General features: G+C 33.3%; 2 protein-coding genes across 2 annotated transcripts in view; one reads left to right on the top strand and one right to left on the bottom strand.

Annotated features, from left to right (window-relative positions):
- Positions 1–64: 64 nt before the first annotated feature.
- LOC132562266 (dehydrogenase/reductase SDR family member 7-like) lies at positions 65–6176 on the top strand. Its single transcript, XM_060227006.1, has 10 exons — positions 65–125; positions 1082–1205; positions 2392–2541; positions 2827–2907; positions 2995–3044; positions 3300–3492; positions 4108–4154; positions 4483–4602; positions 5051–5217; positions 5981–6176. Exons 2-10 carry the CDS (start codon positions 1082–1084, stop codon positions 6045–6047), a joined length of 999 nt encoding a protein of 332 aa, XP_060082989.1. The 5' UTR covers positions 65–125; the 3' UTR covers positions 6048–6176.
- Positions 6177–7802: 1626 nt separating this feature from the next.
- LOC132562239 (myosin-I heavy chain-like) overlaps positions 7803–20315 on the bottom strand; it is a 91221-nt gene continuing 78708 nt past the window's right edge. The window contains exons 32-43 of the mRNA XM_060226974.1: positions 20030–20167; positions 17066–17232; positions 16756–16832; positions 16499–16580; positions 16075–16156; positions 15692–15792; positions 14735–14854; positions 14413–14480; positions 14083–14251; positions 13619–13702; positions 13130–13249; positions 7803–12957 (exon numbers count right to left, since the gene is read on the bottom strand). Of these exons, the coding sequence (XP_060082957.1) occupies positions 12796–12957; positions 13130–13249; positions 13619–13702; positions 14083–14251; positions 14413–14480; positions 14735–14854; positions 15692–15792; positions 16075–16156; positions 16499–16580; positions 16756–16832; positions 17066–17232; positions 20030–20167 (1370 nt within the window). The 3' untranslated portion in view covers positions 7803–12795. The remainder of the gene's footprint in view (positions 12958–13129; positions 13250–13618; positions 13703–14082; positions 14252–14412; positions 14481–14734; positions 14855–15691; positions 15793–16074; positions 16157–16498; positions 16581–16755; positions 16833–17065; positions 17233–20029; positions 20168–20315) is intronic.

Genomic DNA, 20315 nt, shown 5'->3' with positions numbered 1-20315 from the left:
GTACTTATCTACCCTTGTTTCCGGTATTGCGCAATCACAAACCCTCGACCTTTGAATGTGTTAAACAGCAGAGAATTTTAAAAGATCGATGTTGTGAATGGGAAAACACTGCAGTATATCTAAGTGTACATATCTAAGGAACTGCATTTATAAATGTTTTTAGAAATTCACTCTAGTATGCATATTACTTCATGGATTTACATCACATCTTTGAAAAACGTTCCTCTGAGTGGGGGTTCCTCTGTACTGTATGGTAAATACAGTATGTAATGACAGCTTGAATAATATAATTGAATTAATGTTCATTTAATTAATGTAGGTGTTACATAACTAAACGTTGTATTTTTGAAGTTTTTGCTCACAGATGTCAAAAGTTATTGATAAACTGTATATGTACAAATTCGCTGTGAAATATCTTCTTTCATCACAGACGTTTTCGACACATTTCAACAAACAGTTTACGTCCCTTCAGATTGAAAAACGGCGTGCATCACTCCATCTAACAGCATTACTTTGATTTCACAAAACAAAAATGTGCCAGAAAGGACCCACAAAACTACTGCAAGGGACTCGAACACATCATATTATCAAACATTATGATTATGACACGTAAACAGTCACAACCACTTTACCCCACTCAGACTTGGACTCTGATCAAGAGACGGTCGTGAGACTCAAATCTTGACATTGACCACAGATATATATGATAATCTTGCAGACAGGAAACAAAGTGATATGACTGTTACAGATTTTTCAAAAGCTTTTGATAAAGTGGACCATCAATGAGTTAATGTTTAAACCTTCACATTTAGGTATTAATGCCTACATTATTACCTGGGCACAAAATTTTCATGAGAACAAAAGAACTGTTGATGGAACACTTGCCCAGTCCTCTCACGCCTACCCCAAGGTTCTTTCCTGAGACATTACTTATTTTTAATGTTCCTTATGATTCGCTGTATTTGACTTGAACTGAAGATGATGTAACAGGAAGATAACAGATGGTTTACCTGTGTGTCTGGTATACTATATATAGAGGGCTTTATTGTTTAGTTATATAACTATATATGTGGTGTTTCAGATGGACTGGCTTTATTTCCTGATCGTCTGTATCATACTCTTCCTGGTACTACAGATCATTACAATACTGAGAGCAGACTGTGATCTGGCCCTCACATGGATAGAAAAGCTCGGAAAATCTCCAGGTGAATTTAATCTTTATTTCACGATGAAGTTGATTAAAGTCATCCTCATGATCATCAATGTATTCCATTTTCATTCATATTTCCAACTTCAAAAAGTTTTCAATGTGAGGAGATTTTACGTGATAAAAAATAAAAACATAAATAAAATGTGTGTATAAATCGGTAAAGAAATAACACCTGTAAATGACATCGTTGAGTGGTTCATTAAGATGAAATCACTAAACCTTAGACTGTAAGAATAGTTCAGCAAATTCACTTATTGAAAATCACAAAATGAAGAGTCCAACATGGGAAGTCTCCATCATAAATAGGGAGGGTCAGCAAGTATGTTGATTAGTTCACTGAAGGTCCTACATTATTTCAGAACATAAGTCCCTTTTAGAAGTGTGATATTTTTGGAATATTGGACTGGTTACCTAAAACAGTTGTATTTATCCACAGGAGAAGTTAGCAAATAGCATCAGCAATGTATTTAGTGTCATAATTTGTGTACAGTTGTGTTTTGATCAAATGACCGTGTGCACAAAACTGGTAGACCTATAAGATGTTACAATGTGTAAAATTAGTCATTTTAATAAAAGATGTTATTTTAGAACTGTTGCGTTCATCGTTACGTGTTATTTTGGGCATGGACTTGTAAACGTCCATTTGTTTGTCTGTATATGTACGTCTTACGTCTTGTGTATTGTTATGTAAATGTGGTGTACAGTCGTTTCATAATGTGCCATATATGGTAATGGTCAGTGTTGTCTTGTTTGGGTTTGGCAGTTAGTCGTTGGTCTTTGTTTGGTCACTTGCGTCAGTTTGTAAGGAACTGCCATTGTAGTCAGACCATTTTGGAGATGTCCGATCTAGAGAAAATGTGAAGAATATCCAGTTGGTCATCTCAACGTTGATTATTGCGGAATAGTAACCCCCAACCCATTGTTTGGGGAAAAATATCCTACTCCAACTAAAGGTGAAATTATCCAACGTCTCCGTTTTTTCCTTCAAAATTACATAAATGATAAATTGTGTTAAGGTCATTGACAATTTCATTCAAGCAGTGATGACATGAAGAATTACAAGTTATATATAGAAGATGAGATTAAAAGCAAACTTATTTAATAGAAAAAAAACACATGACAATGTTTTTCTTTATATTCTTTTGTATGCACATTTACATTACTCAACATAATTATTTCAGATTGTCTGAGAGACCAGGTGGTATGGGTGACTGGTGCATCTAGTGGAATTGGAGAGGCCCTAGCTGTGAAACTGGCATCTGTAGGATGTCGTCTTGTGCTTTCAGCTCGACGGGAAGACAAGCTACAAACACTGAAACAGAAATTAATTGGTCAGGAATTTTAGTGTTCTTTTTGATTGACATACTTATCAGTTGTTAGTAACTGATAAAATAACACTCCACATAACTTGTCAGTTTTAACACATAATTTGTCAGTTTTATCACATAACTTGTCAGTTTTAACACATAATTGTATGTTTATTAATAGTGAATTTAATGAGCCATTGTGTGTTTAGAAAACTCCTGAAGATCAGTTCATTAAAAGGTTTTTTCTTGGAGTTTAGGATTGTAATTTTCATGAAACAGACCTACAACACAATAATTCATTGATTCCAGATCTAGGATATGGTACACCAGAGAACTACCTTGTGCTGCCACTGGATTTACTAGCATATGATTCACACAAGAAACTACCTTGTTTGTCGTTTTAACACATGGATATTGTCAGTTTTAACACATAACTTGTTTTTTTTTAATGACTGTGTTTAAGCAGTTCATTAAAAGGTGATTCACACAAAGGTCTGGTGGAAACTGTGCTCAAATACTTTAAAAAGGTACACTTCATGATTCTCTCTTTATGAAGTGCCTTTTGTTCAACTATTGATAGATGTTTAATTTTGATGGACACAGTGAAGTAGTTTCTTTATTTAACTATAACTACTGTCAATTCACTATTTAGTTTCAAACTGAATTTCAATTTAACACTTTGATGTTTTAACACCTGCTTTTACCCCTAGTGATCAATGACAACATACTATAAAGTCTTCAGATGATCCTTTTTGAAACAGTCATTGTTACTCTGTCTACAGATAGACTGTCTGGTGAACAATGCGGGTCGTTCACAGAGGGCCGTGATTAGTAAAACAAGATTTGAGGTGGACCAACAAATGCTCGCAGTCAACACTTTAGGTCCAATATCCTTGACCAAAGCTGTCCTTCCAGTTTTTATCCAACAGAATTTTGGACAGGTTGTGGTCACAAGCAGCGTAGCAGGAAAATTTGGTAAGTTATAAGACTGTTAGCACCTGTAGGTAGGTGATTATTGTGATGTTTACAATTCATGTAACCTTGAAATCTCATGCAAGATTTAAAATAGGATTTTAAACCGTACATAAGTGAATTCCTTTTTAATTGTTTATATGTTATGTATAGTCCCTACTTACTTATGGAAAGGTATATAGTGTTCAACTTGTGCTTCCATGATAACAAGATATCTTATAAATCCATGGACAGATTTAGCTCAATTTCTCTTCATAGCATCACCTCACCAAGGCCTCCACTTCAGCAAATTTTTGTGGTCATTAGTCAAGGGAAAAGGTTAAAGGTCATATGGAAATAGAAAGCTTGTGTACAAGATATCTCATAGGCATCCAAAATATCTCCTGGATTAACCTCTCAATAGATTTAGATTAGAAGATAAAGATGAGAGTGGGGGTGGATTTACATCTACGCAAGCACTTGCTTACTTTTGTTTTGTTTTTTAAAAATAACTTTTATCATGATTTTAAAGTGGAAGAAATACGAGAATTTTACGTGACACTTGTACTGATAATTAGATGTAGTATCTATCAGATATTTGTAAGATAAACCCATACACTAAATATTGTAATTTGACAGGTGCACCAGGACTTGGATCCTACTGTGCCTCTAAACATGCCCTGCATGTAAGTCTATATCAGTCTTTCTCCTTTCAGGAATAGGATACATGTAATACACTTGTAAGTCAATATATTGATGCATTTGAAAATATGGACAAAAAACAGTAATTTAGTTATTGTCTTTCCTGTTTCAAAGCACTAAATTTCACAAATGCTACAACATCAATCTGTTGTCGATAAAACTGTATTCCACATGATTAAAAGAATATCATACTTGTATCTCTATTGTAATATTGGTACTAGATCCTATATTCTGTAACTGCTACAACACTCATAGGTTGCCATTCCACTACTGCAACAAGCCAGTTTTAGCACATTGTGTTTAACTTGTCAGGGTTGGTTTGACAGTCTGCGTGTTGAATCTGTGATGTATAATATAAATGTAACCATGGCTTGTCCTGGTCCAGTTTTCTCTGAAGCTCTGATTCATGCCTTCACAGAGGATCCTGATAAGGTATGTCTAGTAGAATGTCCAGATTCATAGAAGGAATAAACATCAGCGTAAATATTGTTTTACCATTTGATTAAATAGGAATGTGTTGAAGTTGTTTCATACAGTAAAATACTGTTTAATCTAAAGATTCAGACATTCACTCTTCAGTTTTCTGATCGGTATTGTAATTCATACTATACTTTATTACAAAAAATAGGATTATTATGAATATGGTTTAGGATGCTTATACTTTTCTGTGTAAATGCAAATGCATACAGTCAGTATCATTAATTTTTTCTCATGTTGATGTGTAGTAGTTCATGGTATAATTGTTTCCCATATCAACATGTTCTTTATCAACCTCTTCCTGGTACAAGTATGTGTAACTGATTACTGCAGACTATGGTCCTATTCCTTTTCGATTCTTTTTTAGTTTTTATTTGAAAAAAATTTAGATCTTCTTTTGAAGAAATTAGGTGTGACAATGAAGCCAGAGGAGAAACGGATGTCAGCAGCTCGATGTGCTCACCTTATGGCAGTAGCTATGGCTAATAACATAGATGAAGTTTGGATTACTGGAAATCCAGAGTTATCTTTCCTTTACATGAACCAATATCTACCTGGAATATTTCACAGGTAAGGTTTTGGAAGATTATCAAGTCTTAAGCACATGAAATCAATATAGATTTTTGATGTAAATGGGAGAATAAAAAATTTGCTTGCAGTCAAATGTATATTCTAGTAATCTGAACTTGTATCTAGTGGCAAGAACACAATAAGGCTGTTACGCTTAACCCATTAAAACAGTTCAGGTGGCACAAATTAATACCACATGTAATTAATGCACCTGTACCAGATGTTGGAACAGATTAAAAATTTATTGTCAAACATAAAACAATGCATCAAAAATAAAAGGTCATCAGGTTTTACTTTTAAACAATAGCAACATTTTCAGAAATGAGTGTGAACCAACCATGCTTTATGCTGAAATTCTGAAAATTAATGATATTTATCAAGGTAGTTTTGGACAAGTATGGCTGGACCACTCAAATTTTATATGCTAAATAAGCTGTAGGCCAGCCTCAGTTCCAATCTCCACCAACCAATTCTCTTGCAGGTTTAGCCAGTTCAACTGTTTTTTCGCTTACACAGAAGTGACCTTAGGTTAAAGGGACACAGGTTCGCAGTCATATTGACACACAGTAGAGGTTATAAATTCACACTGATCAGAGGATCTTGTGGGGACATTAGTTAGAGGTTTTACGGGGACACAGACTAACAGCCATACAGTGATGGAGTTTAGTCAATGTTTAAATGATAGAATTGCCATGATCACAACCAGACAGTGTGTTGTCACAAGGCAAATGTATGATATCATTACTGATTTTTATCATTGTAGGTTAGCCAAACGCTTTGCACAGAAAAGATTGAAAAAAATTATGGAAGGGAGCAATAACCTCCATTAGCGGTGAATGACCACACAAATGATTGGTGTTGGACAGACATCGAATATATACACACCCATTATTTATATCTTAGTGGTGTTTGACACAGCAGAACAAAGTATTGTTATTAAACCTGTTAATCTTTTTACTGTTATGAGATTTTATCTCATTTTTTATCAATAAAAGTTTATTGGGAAAAAAATGGGTCAACTTCTGTTTTAAAGTCATGGAAACCTGATTTAATTGATGCCTTACATACATCAAAATGTACAAGCACGAGCAAAGAAGACCATACACACAAAGATAACGCAAAGCATGACATTATCCCCTTGGCTGTTTAAAGAAGAGATGCCCAATCATATATATATATATGTTAATATTACAACATGTTTAATTTCTATTTGTTGTTTTTAATTGAAATGGAGAACTTTTACTAGAGTATTGTACAAAGTTTTGAGTACCAGCTAATTACCTCGTATGGTTTTAGAGAACTGGTCAGAAAAAAACTGAGCTATGTGATCTTTTTCGTGGTAATAGAGAAAGTATTTAAATAGAGAACTTCCCCATGACAAAAGATACCAGTAGCTTAATAAGTGTAAAAACCTTTGAGCAATTATCTTGGAACGGTTTCAGGGCACGGTCCAGAACAAATGAAATTTGTGATGAGGATTATCTGTTTCCATGGTAGAAGGAAAAAAACAAATTAACTAGGGCACTAACTTAATATATACTGAAATTTTGTGGAGTTGAGTAGAATGGTTTCAAATGTGTACCCCAAAAGTTAACACTAATTTAGTGTGTTTTGACTATGTTTCCAAGGTAACAGGAAAAAAATATAATAGCAAAAGGCACAACTAGCGCACTAGGAAAATTAACACTGATTTTGCGGTTTTATGTTTCCATGGTAACAGAAAAAAAAAAAGAAAATGTCATAAGCTAAAGGCAAAAACTAGAGCACTAACCTAATATATACAGAAAGTTCTGTTTTTGAAGTTACTGCCTGGATAATCCTTCTGATCCAAACGAGCAGGGAGCCAAAGTTAATATCCCCGCAAACGTGTTTTGTAGAGGATAATTAAGAGTCCGAAGCAGTAGGGCCAAACAGTGGATTAAACTGTATCTTAATGCTGTTTCCTTCTAGCACTCATCAGTGATGCTAAGGGCCTAAAGTTAAAAATCCAAAGTGATCAAAAGAGATGTCAAAATCTAGATAGGAAGGTGCAGCAGTCCCATAAGTCAATGAATTTAGTAAATTTCATGCAGATGATAATTTTAGAGCATTGTGTACATGTGTATATTCTGGACTGTGCCACTATTTAAATGAATTAGTATGTGGCATGCAGGTTACTGCAGATCTGTGGTACTTAAAGTCCACTAACAGTGTGTACCACATGCAATCTGGAAGATTATACAAAAGAAACAGAAGTAGCACCTTTAAATAAAAATTTAAAGTTAGATACAGTAGAGCCAAATTAAACTACATCATACAGCTGTTTCTTCTGCTCAGGACACATCATTGATGCCAAGAACTTCAGTTTTGATGCATAGGAGATGGCTGAGGAAATTCAAAAGAGATGAAAATGTGAAAATCTGGATGGGGAGGTGACCTAGCCCCATAGTCACCATACATACCCTTTCCATGCTTCCATGAACATAAATTAGAATAAATTAATGTATAACTGTTTTAATAAAAATAAAGTTTATAGTAATTATTTGTCTAGCTGTATTATATTTTTTTCCAATAACTGAGTAAAAAACAAACCGCAGAACACAGAATTATTTGATTACATATATTTTATATCTTGAAGCAATGTCCACATTCTAAACATCAATTAAATAAGGCAACTATATGGTTAGTGAATGTCATCTCCCCAGGAGTTTTGGCACTACAACAAATAATATTGGTAATAATGATAGACATTTATTTACAGAGATTTCCTCAGTTATACAGTTTCAACATCATTCTCTCATTAAATGCATAAGTTATGTAAACAATATATATATATATATAAAACAGTTATATAAATATAGCTGGTGACTCCTCTGTCAGATTAAAGCATACAAGTCAAATCAATGCACCTCTCTTCTGAAGTCAATTAAACAAGAGATGTATGTGAAGGGTAATCAGGTTGACAAGAGATGTAAAGATACAGCTATCAAGTGGGCTAAGTGTCTAATACCCCTCAATGTACATCTCTTGTAAAACTAACACATCTTATTTCAGTAACTTGTGCTAGGAACCCCCTCACCCAAACTTATACTTGTCATATATTTGTCAAATCTATCCTCTTTCAAAGTGAGAAACTTAAAAAATAATTTTTGAATGCTGATTTAGACTGGCTTGGTAATATATTAAGCTGTAATTTCTACTTTTGATCGACTTCCATTGAAACAAATAGATATGCCATTTAAGTAATAATTTAAATCTAAATGTACTCCATTAAACCAATATCAATATGTCACTATAACTACAGTTTTTGAAATATTATATATTGTACAGGTAAAAATAAATCAAAAATGCACTTTTTTCTGTACGTTATATTCTTGTATTTATAATAATGATAATAGGTACTGATGGACTGGTTTTGTATTTATAACTCAGTCAGAATCAAGTGTCTAAGACTTAAACAACAGCTGACAAGGAATATCGAAATTTAGGGACTGAATACTTGTGTGGTTCTTCTTGTAGAGGGAATGAAATGAGCTTGTTTTCATGAATTCAACAAAAACTGCATTTCAGCTGATTTACTGCGAAACAAAATCAATTGATCATTATATGAAATCAACAAAAAGAAAATAATTTTAAACAGGTAACTCACGTAAAATGTGTTATCAAAGAAGAGTATGCTGAATAAATTTTGTGCAGGGAGATAACTCTTGATATAAAATATAGGTATATTGATCAAAGTTATATATGCTTTGAATTATGAACCTACAGCTGAGAAATGCAGGAGTCACATTATTGCACATTTCAATTTAAATACAATAGCTGATGTACAGAAGTATCAAATTCTACTCTGCTTGTCATTGATTGACCATTCTCATTAACTGAACAATCACACTTTTATTTCTTAAGAAACAAAACAAATTCCATAGATTCCTTAATGATAAAATTAGATGATTGTTCACTAATCAGCAGCATTCTGTGATATCGGTACTCCTAAACAAATATCACTAAACCAAATATTGTTTCTGATTGTGTTAAAAAGTTTACATCTGTTAGCTTTGATCTACATTAAAACAGATTTTAACAGAATTCACATGCATCAAGTAGTTTCTGCAGCTTCTGAGCAGTGTTATTTTCCACAACTTCATCATGGAAATCTGGCTTGTACCTGTATATAGGAAAATTAAACTAACATTGTGAGCATATGTATTAAGTATTTCTGACATTTGAATAATAACCCTTTCAAAACTCGTGCAAAACTTTGATATTATGCTTATTACAAAATGTACATCATAATGTATATTACAACTTTCCAATGATTATCATATGACACCTAAAGTGTCAACATTGCACAATCAGATGATCAAGTCTTGTAAACAGAATGAAATCTGGTCTGATAATTAACCAAATGCAGTGACTAAAACAGCTTTGTCATATTCTGGACAAGTTAGATTAGTTGATACACCTAGCAATGTACCTGGCATCGCTCTTACAAATGAATTTGTGTCTAAACTAAATTTTGCTGTATTATTCAAATATGTAAAGTACAAATATCACTCACAGAAATTTTCATGAATACAGTACATTGTTGTGATAGAGAATTCATTAATGATTCTGCAAATTAAAAATTGCATGAAAATAATCTAAAAATTCTCAGATCCATATATACCAATATTGAAAGCCATCCACTAAGAAACTGCTTCAACAAATCTCAATGTATACTCACATACAAACTGTGACAAAATGGGCAGATATCCATATACAGTTAACACTTTAACACTTACATTCACTTACATTCTATTATCTTTGTCTGCGATATCTTTTATTACCTTTCAATACAAGAACTTCCACACATAAACAGTATTTACATCCTGAACCAGAGGACCAGATCTTGTCTATATATGGTACATCATCCAGTCCTTCACATATACATGGGGGTGGAATGTCACTCAGCCAATGAAACACATGAAAAGTCATCAACACATATACAGTAATGTATTGACCACACCAAATTTATCTTACAAAAAGTTAACATACATCTTCTAATTAAAAATCAGGGGATGGCTTATCAAAGCCTAAAAAATAGCCTTGGTTGGTTATATTTCCAGGAACAAAGTGCGGCCAACTTCTTTTCTGATAACTGGTAAAAGTCCCTTCTAATATTTCACAAAAAAAAATCCCTAACTTTAAAATTTACCTCTTTTTGAAACACAACTTCCTAACACATGATTTCCTGTGTAAAATATGAATTGACCGATACAAATGGTATTTCATGAGAAATTTGTTTGAAATACTTAGAAGTACTGATATTATGTCAATTGATACAGAAATATTTGGACTTATGCACATTTCACTTTTTCAATTTGCAACAAAATTAAATACAAAGAATTTTCTTCTCCGCCTAGAAAATGCTTCTCCCTTTTCAGATGAGTATATTCCCCAAAAAACGTATTCTGATCCTTGGCTTAATACTGGGCATAGGCTTTTTATCAGATAAATACAGTGTATTTTGTTGGAAATATAATCTACACAACATACAGAATTACTATCAACACACCATGTTGAAAAATTCATACAACATATTAAAAACATAGTATGAAATTATTATCAAAAGTAAAATATTCGCAAAGAAACAATGTATACAGTTATAACCAATCAAGTGAGACATCTACACGAAAATTTTAACTGTACGATCAACAATGACGACATGAAATTTCGTATTTTTGATCTCGATTTTAGCTGACTAGTCAAACATTATTCGCCATCTGGTGTGGCCTCTGGATATCAATATATGTATATGGCAATTTTGATAATGGAGATAACTTTGATTTACACTGATTATCAAAGGTAACTTCCAGTGTCACACAATTATGATAAACAAGTTAGTAATATACAATGAAAGACACATATGTTGAGTAATTCAGAAATTATTTCAAAGCAAATGAATACATTGTACAAAAGAATTCTTTTTAAATAAGTCTAAAATATGAATTGTATTGCTGATCAAACTGTAGACAAGACAGATAATTTTATAAAAACAAAAAGTGACTAGGTAAGTACTGGCAAAAGATTACACTATAAAATGTACATATGCAGTAAATAGTTTCATAAAATATCTCGGGACACGTTAGCCTGGTCAATGGCAACAGAGCCTACTGGTCCTAAGAGCACCACACGACGTCAAAATCAGCTGTGTTTATAAAGGTTGCCATTTTGTTGTTGAATTACATTTTGTTCTCCTGCCATTTTTCTCACATTTGTGAAAGAATACATATATTTAGTCATAAAATAGATTTGATATTTTGATTTTGAAGTACATCTTAAAGCATCCCACCTCCTGGTAAACTGACAGAACATTTAATATGAGCAATTTGATTATACTTGTATTTAGGAAAATTGAGAAATAAAATTAACATTAAGCACATATCTACTATTCCTTTCATTTGAATAATAATAATAGTTTAAGATTTATGTAAAACTTTGATATTATGCTTATTACAACATGTTGTATATTATGACCTATGCAAGTAAGATTTAATATGATTTCCTAAGTATTCTTCTACTGAAATAAAATTTGGCAGGGTTGAATTGTTTTGCTACTTGTATCATTAGGTTTGGGATAGTTTATTTCTGTACTAACACTACAATACAGTAGGCTTGATTCACCAGATATATATTTCACATACGACTATGTACTGGACACTACAACCGCTATATGGAGGCAAATGGTAACATTTTAGGTGGGCGTGCCTTTACATATTGCATAAGACAGGAGTAACACAGTGTCATTGCATATCCGTTGTTCCCTGCTCCACATATATCACAAAACTTCAGACGCAGCACTCTGGCCCACCTGTGGGCATTCTACCAGTATATCCATAAACACGTTCTTCTCTCAGCAGAGGAGTTTACAGGACACTTCTCTTAGAAAATGTTCCTTGAATCATCTACATTATATCACACACATTCTGGATAAACAGCAGATCGTTTTCCCAGATCTTCCTATCACAAACAGAGATTCTGCCATTAAGTCTAACTATTGCACATTTTATCACCCATGATCTGTCTGAATAGAGATTTTACTCTCCTCCTCTTTTAGTCTAAACATACATACAAGATTTCTTTCAATCCTTATGAAACTCTCCTATGTTTCTTTATATCACACAAGAGTCTGTATGATAATATGTACAGAATCTGACAGCCTTGTTTACACACAAAACATTGCGTATGAGCTCAACATTTGCTTTACAATTCTATCATGTTGTATCAGGTCCCTTTCTATCATAAAAGAGATTGATCCTTGATATTATACAGTTCTTCCTACTTTTGTTGGTAAATCCTAGAAACACCAAGTAAACAAGTCTGCAAGATCTACATAGGAAATCCTTCCAAACAATATACAAGATCAGTATAACTGATCCTGTCTTACAAGTGCTTGTATAATCTGTCATCATCTGTGTTAATGATCCTATCATACAAGAGTTTGTATGATCTGTCATCATCTGTGTTAATGATCCTATCATACAAGAGTTTGTATGATCTGTCATCATCTGTGTTAATGATTCTATCCAACAAGAGCTTGTATGATTTGTAAATGATCCATCACACAAGAGTTTGTATGATCTGTGTAGGTGAGTCATCAAAGAAGACAGCTGACATCCTATTCATGTCATGAAGTGTGTTCTCTTGTCTTCGAGGTAAGATAAGAAACCTTGCCTGTAGTTCCTCAATATAGTCCTTAATGAGATGAGCAATTTCAAACGCCTAAAAAAATAAAGAAAGAAAGTGTCTTACTTTAAGACCTTTTTTTATTTATCATTCCATGAGTTTATCAAAAATAGTCACAATATCAAAATGTAGAAATCATTTATTTTCTAATCATGTATAGGCGCATTGAAAAGTCCAGTGTTACTGAAGGCAGTTACAACAAACTTACCTGATTTGTACTGAACATGAATTTGTTGCCCTTGGCAACATGGCCAACTATGATCATGATGCTCTTCATTGAAGGACTAGAATGGACTACTTCTGAGAACTCGTATGAGGCAATCAGTTTCTGTAAACGAAACAGTCATGATAATCTGATTCTGGCTGTTGAAGTATCCATTTAAAATATTTGACTTTACAATAACTGTACAATAATATCCATATCTACTGGAAAGTTTCTATAATCATAAATATGTGATAAAATCTAGCTCGGCAATCGAACAAGTCTAATAAAAAATCAAGATTATCCACTTTTAATATTGCTTGAAAATAAGGTGTTGCATTCCATCGTAACATGAGGATAACTTGAAATTTGATAATGTTATGCTAAACTTACCCATTATTTGTTGTAATACATGTATGACTTATCAGAAGTGATCATTTGAAACAATTATCATTTGGCACCTATAATATCTAGGATATAGAATGAACAACTTACAAAACTGATGATCTCTAATATATGGATTCCTCGTTGATGGATTGCCAGCAGCATGTTCTTGGGTAACGATGAGGTGTAATTTTGCTAAAATAAGATAAACCATTTAGTAAACAAAAAAAAATAAAATATTCATGTAAGTATCAAAACTTGGTTACTGATCATGATAAATATCTTAAGTTAATGTCTGATATAATATACACAATACAGATACTTATAGAGTCAAAAGGGGTGAAATTCTGAAAAAGACCGAAATCAGTCAAAATTTTAATCTTTTTATCAATATGAATATCCCCCATCACCTTTGATACAATCTTCAGGACAGAAGGCAGTCATGTAAAATTTATTTATTGACTTGAAAAACTTTGATTGATTACTCTACAACACTATATCAACCTAAGGTCTGTTCCTATATCATACTATTCTGTCTATTCAAATGATGAGGACTAAGTGATCCCGATACTCACGAATACTTGGAAGATGGTGGCCCCAAACAGTGGCCAGGACTTGAGCAGCTCAATGAAAGCGAGCATGGCTTGGCCAGGTGTCATGTTCATTACTGCCTTGTGGGCCACTGCTATGTCCTCAACCTTCACCTCTGTGCGCATGTCTCGTGGTAGGATACGGATCACCGAACTGATGGTAAACAGCATTGTATTTGATTACTACCAGGATATGATAACTAATATTTTTGGAGAATGAATTTGAAATCTGTTTGCATCCTATTTGATTTCTACCAAATTGTTTGATAACTATAGTATAAATATATATGTTGGTTTCTTGTCTCTGATGCTCACCTGTAGTCAATTTCAGCACATTTCATGTCATCCATCTCAGATTGAATCTTTAAGGCACATAGCTGGACCTAAAGAAGTTAAGATATATATATCAATCAAACCGTATGACACCAAATTGTAAAATTCTTCTAAACCTTAAATTTGTAACTGCATTCAAACATCTGCCATTTTAGTTGAGAAAACAATTTAACCTGACCTCTGTTGGTGTTTGATAGGAAAAAGCAACATGATGTAGAAATCTGCAAATTAAATGTTATTCTGATGAAACCATAATTCAATGTTATCATCCCAATACATTGTGAGGAGAAAGACATGAACTTACAGCATCTTTAGAGGAGAGTGGAAGTCTGTGTTCAAACATGTCCTCTATAAGCTGGTGGAAGACAAGGTCACACTCAACAGGATCCAGTGGGTTGATGTATGGGTCGATGAACAGACGTTTCTATAAGCAACATAACATCAATACATTGTACTCTATGTAAAGATCAAACAATATCTAGTGGGTGGATGTAGGGTGCATTCTGAAGGTATTTCATAGAAAATTTATTCATTAACATCAATATTTTGAAAACATTTGATTTGATTCCACTGGGAAATATTTTTTAAAGAAATCTTTAAAAACCTATTAGAAATCTCTGTTAGTGCCTACCTTACACACAATCTGGAAATCTCTGCAAGTGCCTACCTTAAACCCTATCCAGAAATCTCTGTAAGTGCCTACCTTAAACACTATCTGAAATTGCTGTAAGTGCCTACCTTAAACACTATCTGAATTCTCTGTAAGTGCCTACCTTAAACACTATCTGAATTCTCTGTAAGTGCCTACCTTAAACACTATCTGAAATCTCTGTAAGTGCCAACCTTAAACACTATCTGAAATCTCTGTAAGTGCCTACCTTAAACACTATTGAAATCTCTGTAAGTGCCTACCTTAAACACTATCTGAAATCTCTGTAAGTGCCTACCTTAAACACTATCTGAAATCTCTGTAAGTGCCTACCTTAAACAATATCTGAAATTGCTGTAAGTGCCTACCTTAAACACTATCTGAAATCTCTGTAAGTGCCTACCTTAAACACTATCTGAAATCTCTGTAAGTGCCTACCTTAAACACTATTGAAATCTCTGTAAGTGCCTACCTTAAACACTATCTGAAATCTCTGTAAGTGCCTACCTTAAACACTATCTGAAATCTCTGTAAGTGCCTACCTTAAACAATATCTGAAATTGCTGTAAGTGCCTACCTTAAACACTATTTGAAATCTCTGTAAATGCCTACCTTAAACACAATCCGGAAATCTCTGATGTTGGTGCTGTGGGCCAACCTCTCCCACTTACTGAGCATGTCAGAAAGTCGTTCCTCAGGATACATGTTCCTTTCTACAAGTACATTGACATCAAGGTAATTAAACAAGAGGGGTAATAAGATGATATGACATTACAATGATATAGTATGAACCCCAGATTATCACGATACTTAATCCAATTCATAAATAACAGCGATAAAGAAAAAATACAACACTTTGAAATTTGAAGAACTTTACATATTATCTGTTCCCACTCTTTGGTTTGTGGTTTATAAAACTTACAGACTTCTCCGACAATAGTCTATCAATGTGTTAGGTAATGTCTAAATCAATAAATTGTTAAACTGATACTCACCAGAACCTCCCACATATTCGTAGAGTGAGAAGCACTCAGCATCCGACCTCATTCCTATTTTGGCTTTGACTACTTTTATCAGCTGAAGATATGGAAACAAGATTTCAATCACAATGTCTTGCAACATTGTACAGTGTGACACTTAAATTATCAAAATTACAACATTTTTGGGTTTAAATTGTTAAATTGATCTGTTGGAGATTTCAAACATGTAATTTAAATAATGCCAATTAAATGTAGTTACACATATAATATTCTAAATCTGATTTCTACAGACATTAAAATCAGATGCCTTTAGGTGTGACTAATAAGATCCAAGTCCTTCTTTAAATATGTACTAGATGAATGATTTTAATCACTTAGTATTTGCTTTATCAATGTTCTAATGTAGATTAGATGTAGAAAAGGATGTATGATGACTTACCTCACTACATGTTGAAGCAGAATCAAATTCTACACTTCGGTGCTCCCCATTCATAAAGTACACTCTTTCATGAACTGGTCGCCTATTGAAAAGAATATTTTTCAAGTATTAAAAAAAATCACCTCAATCTTTGGTAAACAAGCACTACCTTGTGTAGACTTGTGTTGACTGTTGATTAAATATTTCAATGGTAGTAACTAACTGTGGACTTTACGACTTCATTGTCCACTTCTTTATCAACAACTGTTTGAGCTCACCTCTCTGTTAGAGACTGTATCTCCTTTCTAGAGGGAGGGAACTTTCTCCTCTTCTTCTCTGTAGTCCTGGTCAAACACTACAACATATAGCAATCATTATTTCACAGATCAATAGCATAACACTCTCTAGTGCAAGGATCACTCTTCAAGCTGATGTTTTACTTAAGTTTACAGCTGAAAACGACAAAAAAGAAAGAAAGAAAAAAATAAGATCCTGATATCATAAACATTAGGAGGATAATTATCAACATTAGTAGCAAAATGTCTTTGAATTGGAACATGCCCAAGATCTACTTTGAAGTTTACTGACCTTATGACAGAACCTGGCAAAACGCCCCTCATCTGTGGTCGAGTCCAAGGAACACTTGCGTAGATGACACTGCACATACTTCTGCACACGATTATTGGTAGGGAACACTGTACTTACAGTGACAGCCATCAGTTGCCAGTTTCTCCGATTCACCTGACTGTTTGGATCTGTATCACAAAAATGAACTGATATTTCAATTTACCATTATGTACAATATATCTCAGAAAGTATCAGTTCATATAACTTGACTACATGAGTAAGAGAGGTACTATAACAGTTTTTAGTATTGAAGGGTTAACTAGTAGACACTAACAGACAGTATCATGAGTTACATTAAAGATTCAATCAATAAAGACAGGTACAATGTATCATGCATCAGTGTGACAATGTTGGACAGAAATAATCAAAACAGAAAAATTACAAATCAATATTACATAGATATTATTCTAGATATCCAGTGGAATTAATGAAAATAAACTCAAGCACAAAAGAATGATTCCAGATTCCAACATGTCAATGATTTACAGTGTTAAAGACTTCAGACAAATCAATGATGTATAGTGTTAGTAGCATGTTAATACATATTTTCTCCCAATACATCAATGAGATAGGGTATTAAGATACAAAATAAAACGTCTAATTAAAACAAAGACCTCCTTCATCCAAAAGAACTCAAATAACCATTGTAATTTTTCTAAGTAAAATATAGTTTGTCTACAGTAAGGAGATAAAAATGCTTGTCTGTCTGGTGTAAAACTAAGGCTAAGCCTAACAAGGTGTTTCACCAATAATGATATACACAATATTTCACATCATAATCTTCTTTATAGTACAGATAAATAAAATGTCTAGAGTAGTTACATGTTAAACTTTAAATTCAACGTTTTTTTTATATGATTATGTTAGTATTAACAACCCACTTCCACACACACCAATATACAGGCACATAATTAAGCAGATTTTTTTTCTTTTTCAATACATACAATTATTGTTGCCTCATAGCAACAGATGCTAACTCTATCCTTGTTAAGGGATGTAACATATATATTTGTATTGATGTTTGGAGAAGGGGTAAAAGTAAAGGGTGGAATTTCTGGGAATTGTTTTCATATCTAGTTAAGTCACCTGATTTCAAATGCTCAGAATTAATGTTCAATTGGACAAGACTTATTCTCATACTGAATTTGGTAAACAAAGTTGAACAGTCATTTGGTACATGTAATAGCTCTGATACCAATTGAACATAGTGAGTTGTAGAATCTACTTCCTATTTACTGTTGATCTGTGACTACAGTACAATAGATTTCCTTCATACTTAGCAGTGAGATGATGATACATATATTAAATATGGATTCATGATGATTTTTTTTTGTAACGATTACGTATTATAACAATTTGAATATGAAGAAACGGTATTGCACTTTGCAACACTTATCAACAGTATGAAAAAGGTGACCACTTTTCTGTGGTATAAAGAATCTATTAATTAATAATTAATTAATTAATCATTGTAGTAACTGCACTAGATATCATAAGTCCAAACTAAATCCATCTTGTAGCTCTTTGACTCATACAAGATTACTTTTATCAGGTTCATAGTTTTAATATGATAATCCAAATTTCTGCACTGTTGTAAAATATAATGAGTGCCAGGGGAGATTCTCGTTATCTTTTTCCACCATAACGTATCAACAAAAATAACAGAACCCATCTTTAATAGATACAATATTTTGACTACTAAAGCATTGCTTGCTTAAATCAATACAAATATTCCTTACAATATGCATAAATGCATGACAAAGCATCTAAACCACACCAGAGGCAACGCAGTGCACAAAAAAACGAAAACTTTCGTCTTTATACACACACACACACACACACACACACACACACACACACACACACACACACACACACAATATACTATATATATGTTCTTATTTCTGTACTTAGTTTTGTATAATTACACGCACGCACGCACGCACGCACTCGCACGCACTCACACACACACACACACACACAAATCTTGTTAACTTACATATATATGTTAGTCAGTAGTGTAAGACTATTTACCAATGTCTGTCAGTAATGTAAGACTATTTACCAATGTGTGTCAGTAATGTAACATTATTTACCAACGTGTCAGTAATGTAAGACTGTTTACCAATGTCTGTCAGTAGTGTAAGACTATTTACCAATGACTGTCAGTAATTTAAGACTATTTACCAATGTCTGTCAGTAATGTAAGACTATTTACCAATGTCTGTCAGTAATGTAAGACTGTTTACCAATGTGTATCAGTAATGTAAGACTATTTACCAATGTCTGTCAGTAGTGTAAGACTGTTTACCAATGTGTATCAGTAATGTAAGACTATTTACCAATGTCTGTCAGTAGTGTAAGACTGTTTACCAATGTGTATCAGTAATGTAAGACTATTTACCAATGTGTATCAGTAATGTAAGACTATTTACCAATGTCTGTCAGTAATGTAAGTATTTTGTTTTACTTTAAAGGATAATTTTTTGTATTTTTTTATTTTACTAAAAAGATTCATTTTTCATGGAAGTCATTATGGATATTTTCCTTCAAATTACTTTTTTATGATTTCATTCCATCCTTGAAAATAGGGAAAATATAGAACTTCAAAATAACCTTAACAGTATTTTAATAACTAGAATATTTACAATTAATGTAAATCCATAAGGATATAGTGTGATTTCATTTTGAATTTTTCATAATGAGAACCAAAAAAACCAAGCAGGCAGTCCAAACCTATTTCAAAACTATTAAGTCCATATAATTTCATAAATCTGTATTATGTGCATGACATTAATGCTTACTTCCCTTTATCATAAATGGTTGAACCACACCCAGAATCATCTAAGGTTAGTGTATGACCTTGCCAGGGAGCCAGCGTTGTTAAGTGTAACTAATCTACAAAGCGAGTATAGCGCTACGTACAATGTTCGCACAAGTTTCCAACCTTGTGCTGGCTGGAAGATATATTTCCAAAAGCGCAGTATCCTGTAGCCATAGCTATCAGTGAGGACTTAGCCTTACCAAGACGGGTGACAACTTTGTAAGGATCATACCCTTTGCCTGCCAATAAACAACACATCATACATATCATGCACCTACAACAGTACTAACAAAGGTACTACTACTACATATCAAACAAGGCTACACATGCTTATCACCACACATCTACACAACATATAACACATATTGTATTTCCTCAAACAGGCTC

Source organism: Ylistrum balloti, unplaced genomic scaffold, assembly GCF_031769215.1.
Source record: "Ylistrum balloti isolate Yb309-2 unplaced genomic scaffold, AGI_CSIRO_Ybal_v1 Utg371384, whole genome shotgun sequence".
Classification (NCBI taxonomy): domain Eukaryota; kingdom Metazoa; phylum Mollusca; class Bivalvia; order Pectinida; family Pectinidae; genus Ylistrum; species Ylistrum balloti.
Note: the sequence above shows the minus strand (reverse complement) of the source record. Positions and strands in the feature narration are given on the sequence as shown.

Bases quoted from the DNA above. Each gene is read 5' to 3' on its own strand.
- LOC132562266 (XM_060227006.1), top strand. From the start codon at position 1,082: ATGGACTGGCTTTATTTCCTGATCGTCTGTATCATACTCTTCCTGGTA. The intron at 3,493-4,107 runs GTAAGTTATAAG...GTAATTTGACAG, and splicing joins CAGCGTAGCAGGAAAATTTG to GTGCACCAGGACTTGGATCC. The intron at 4,603-5,050 runs GTATGTCTAGTA...CTTCTTTTGAAG, and splicing joins TCACAGAGGATCCTGATAAG to AAATTAGGTGTGACAATGAA.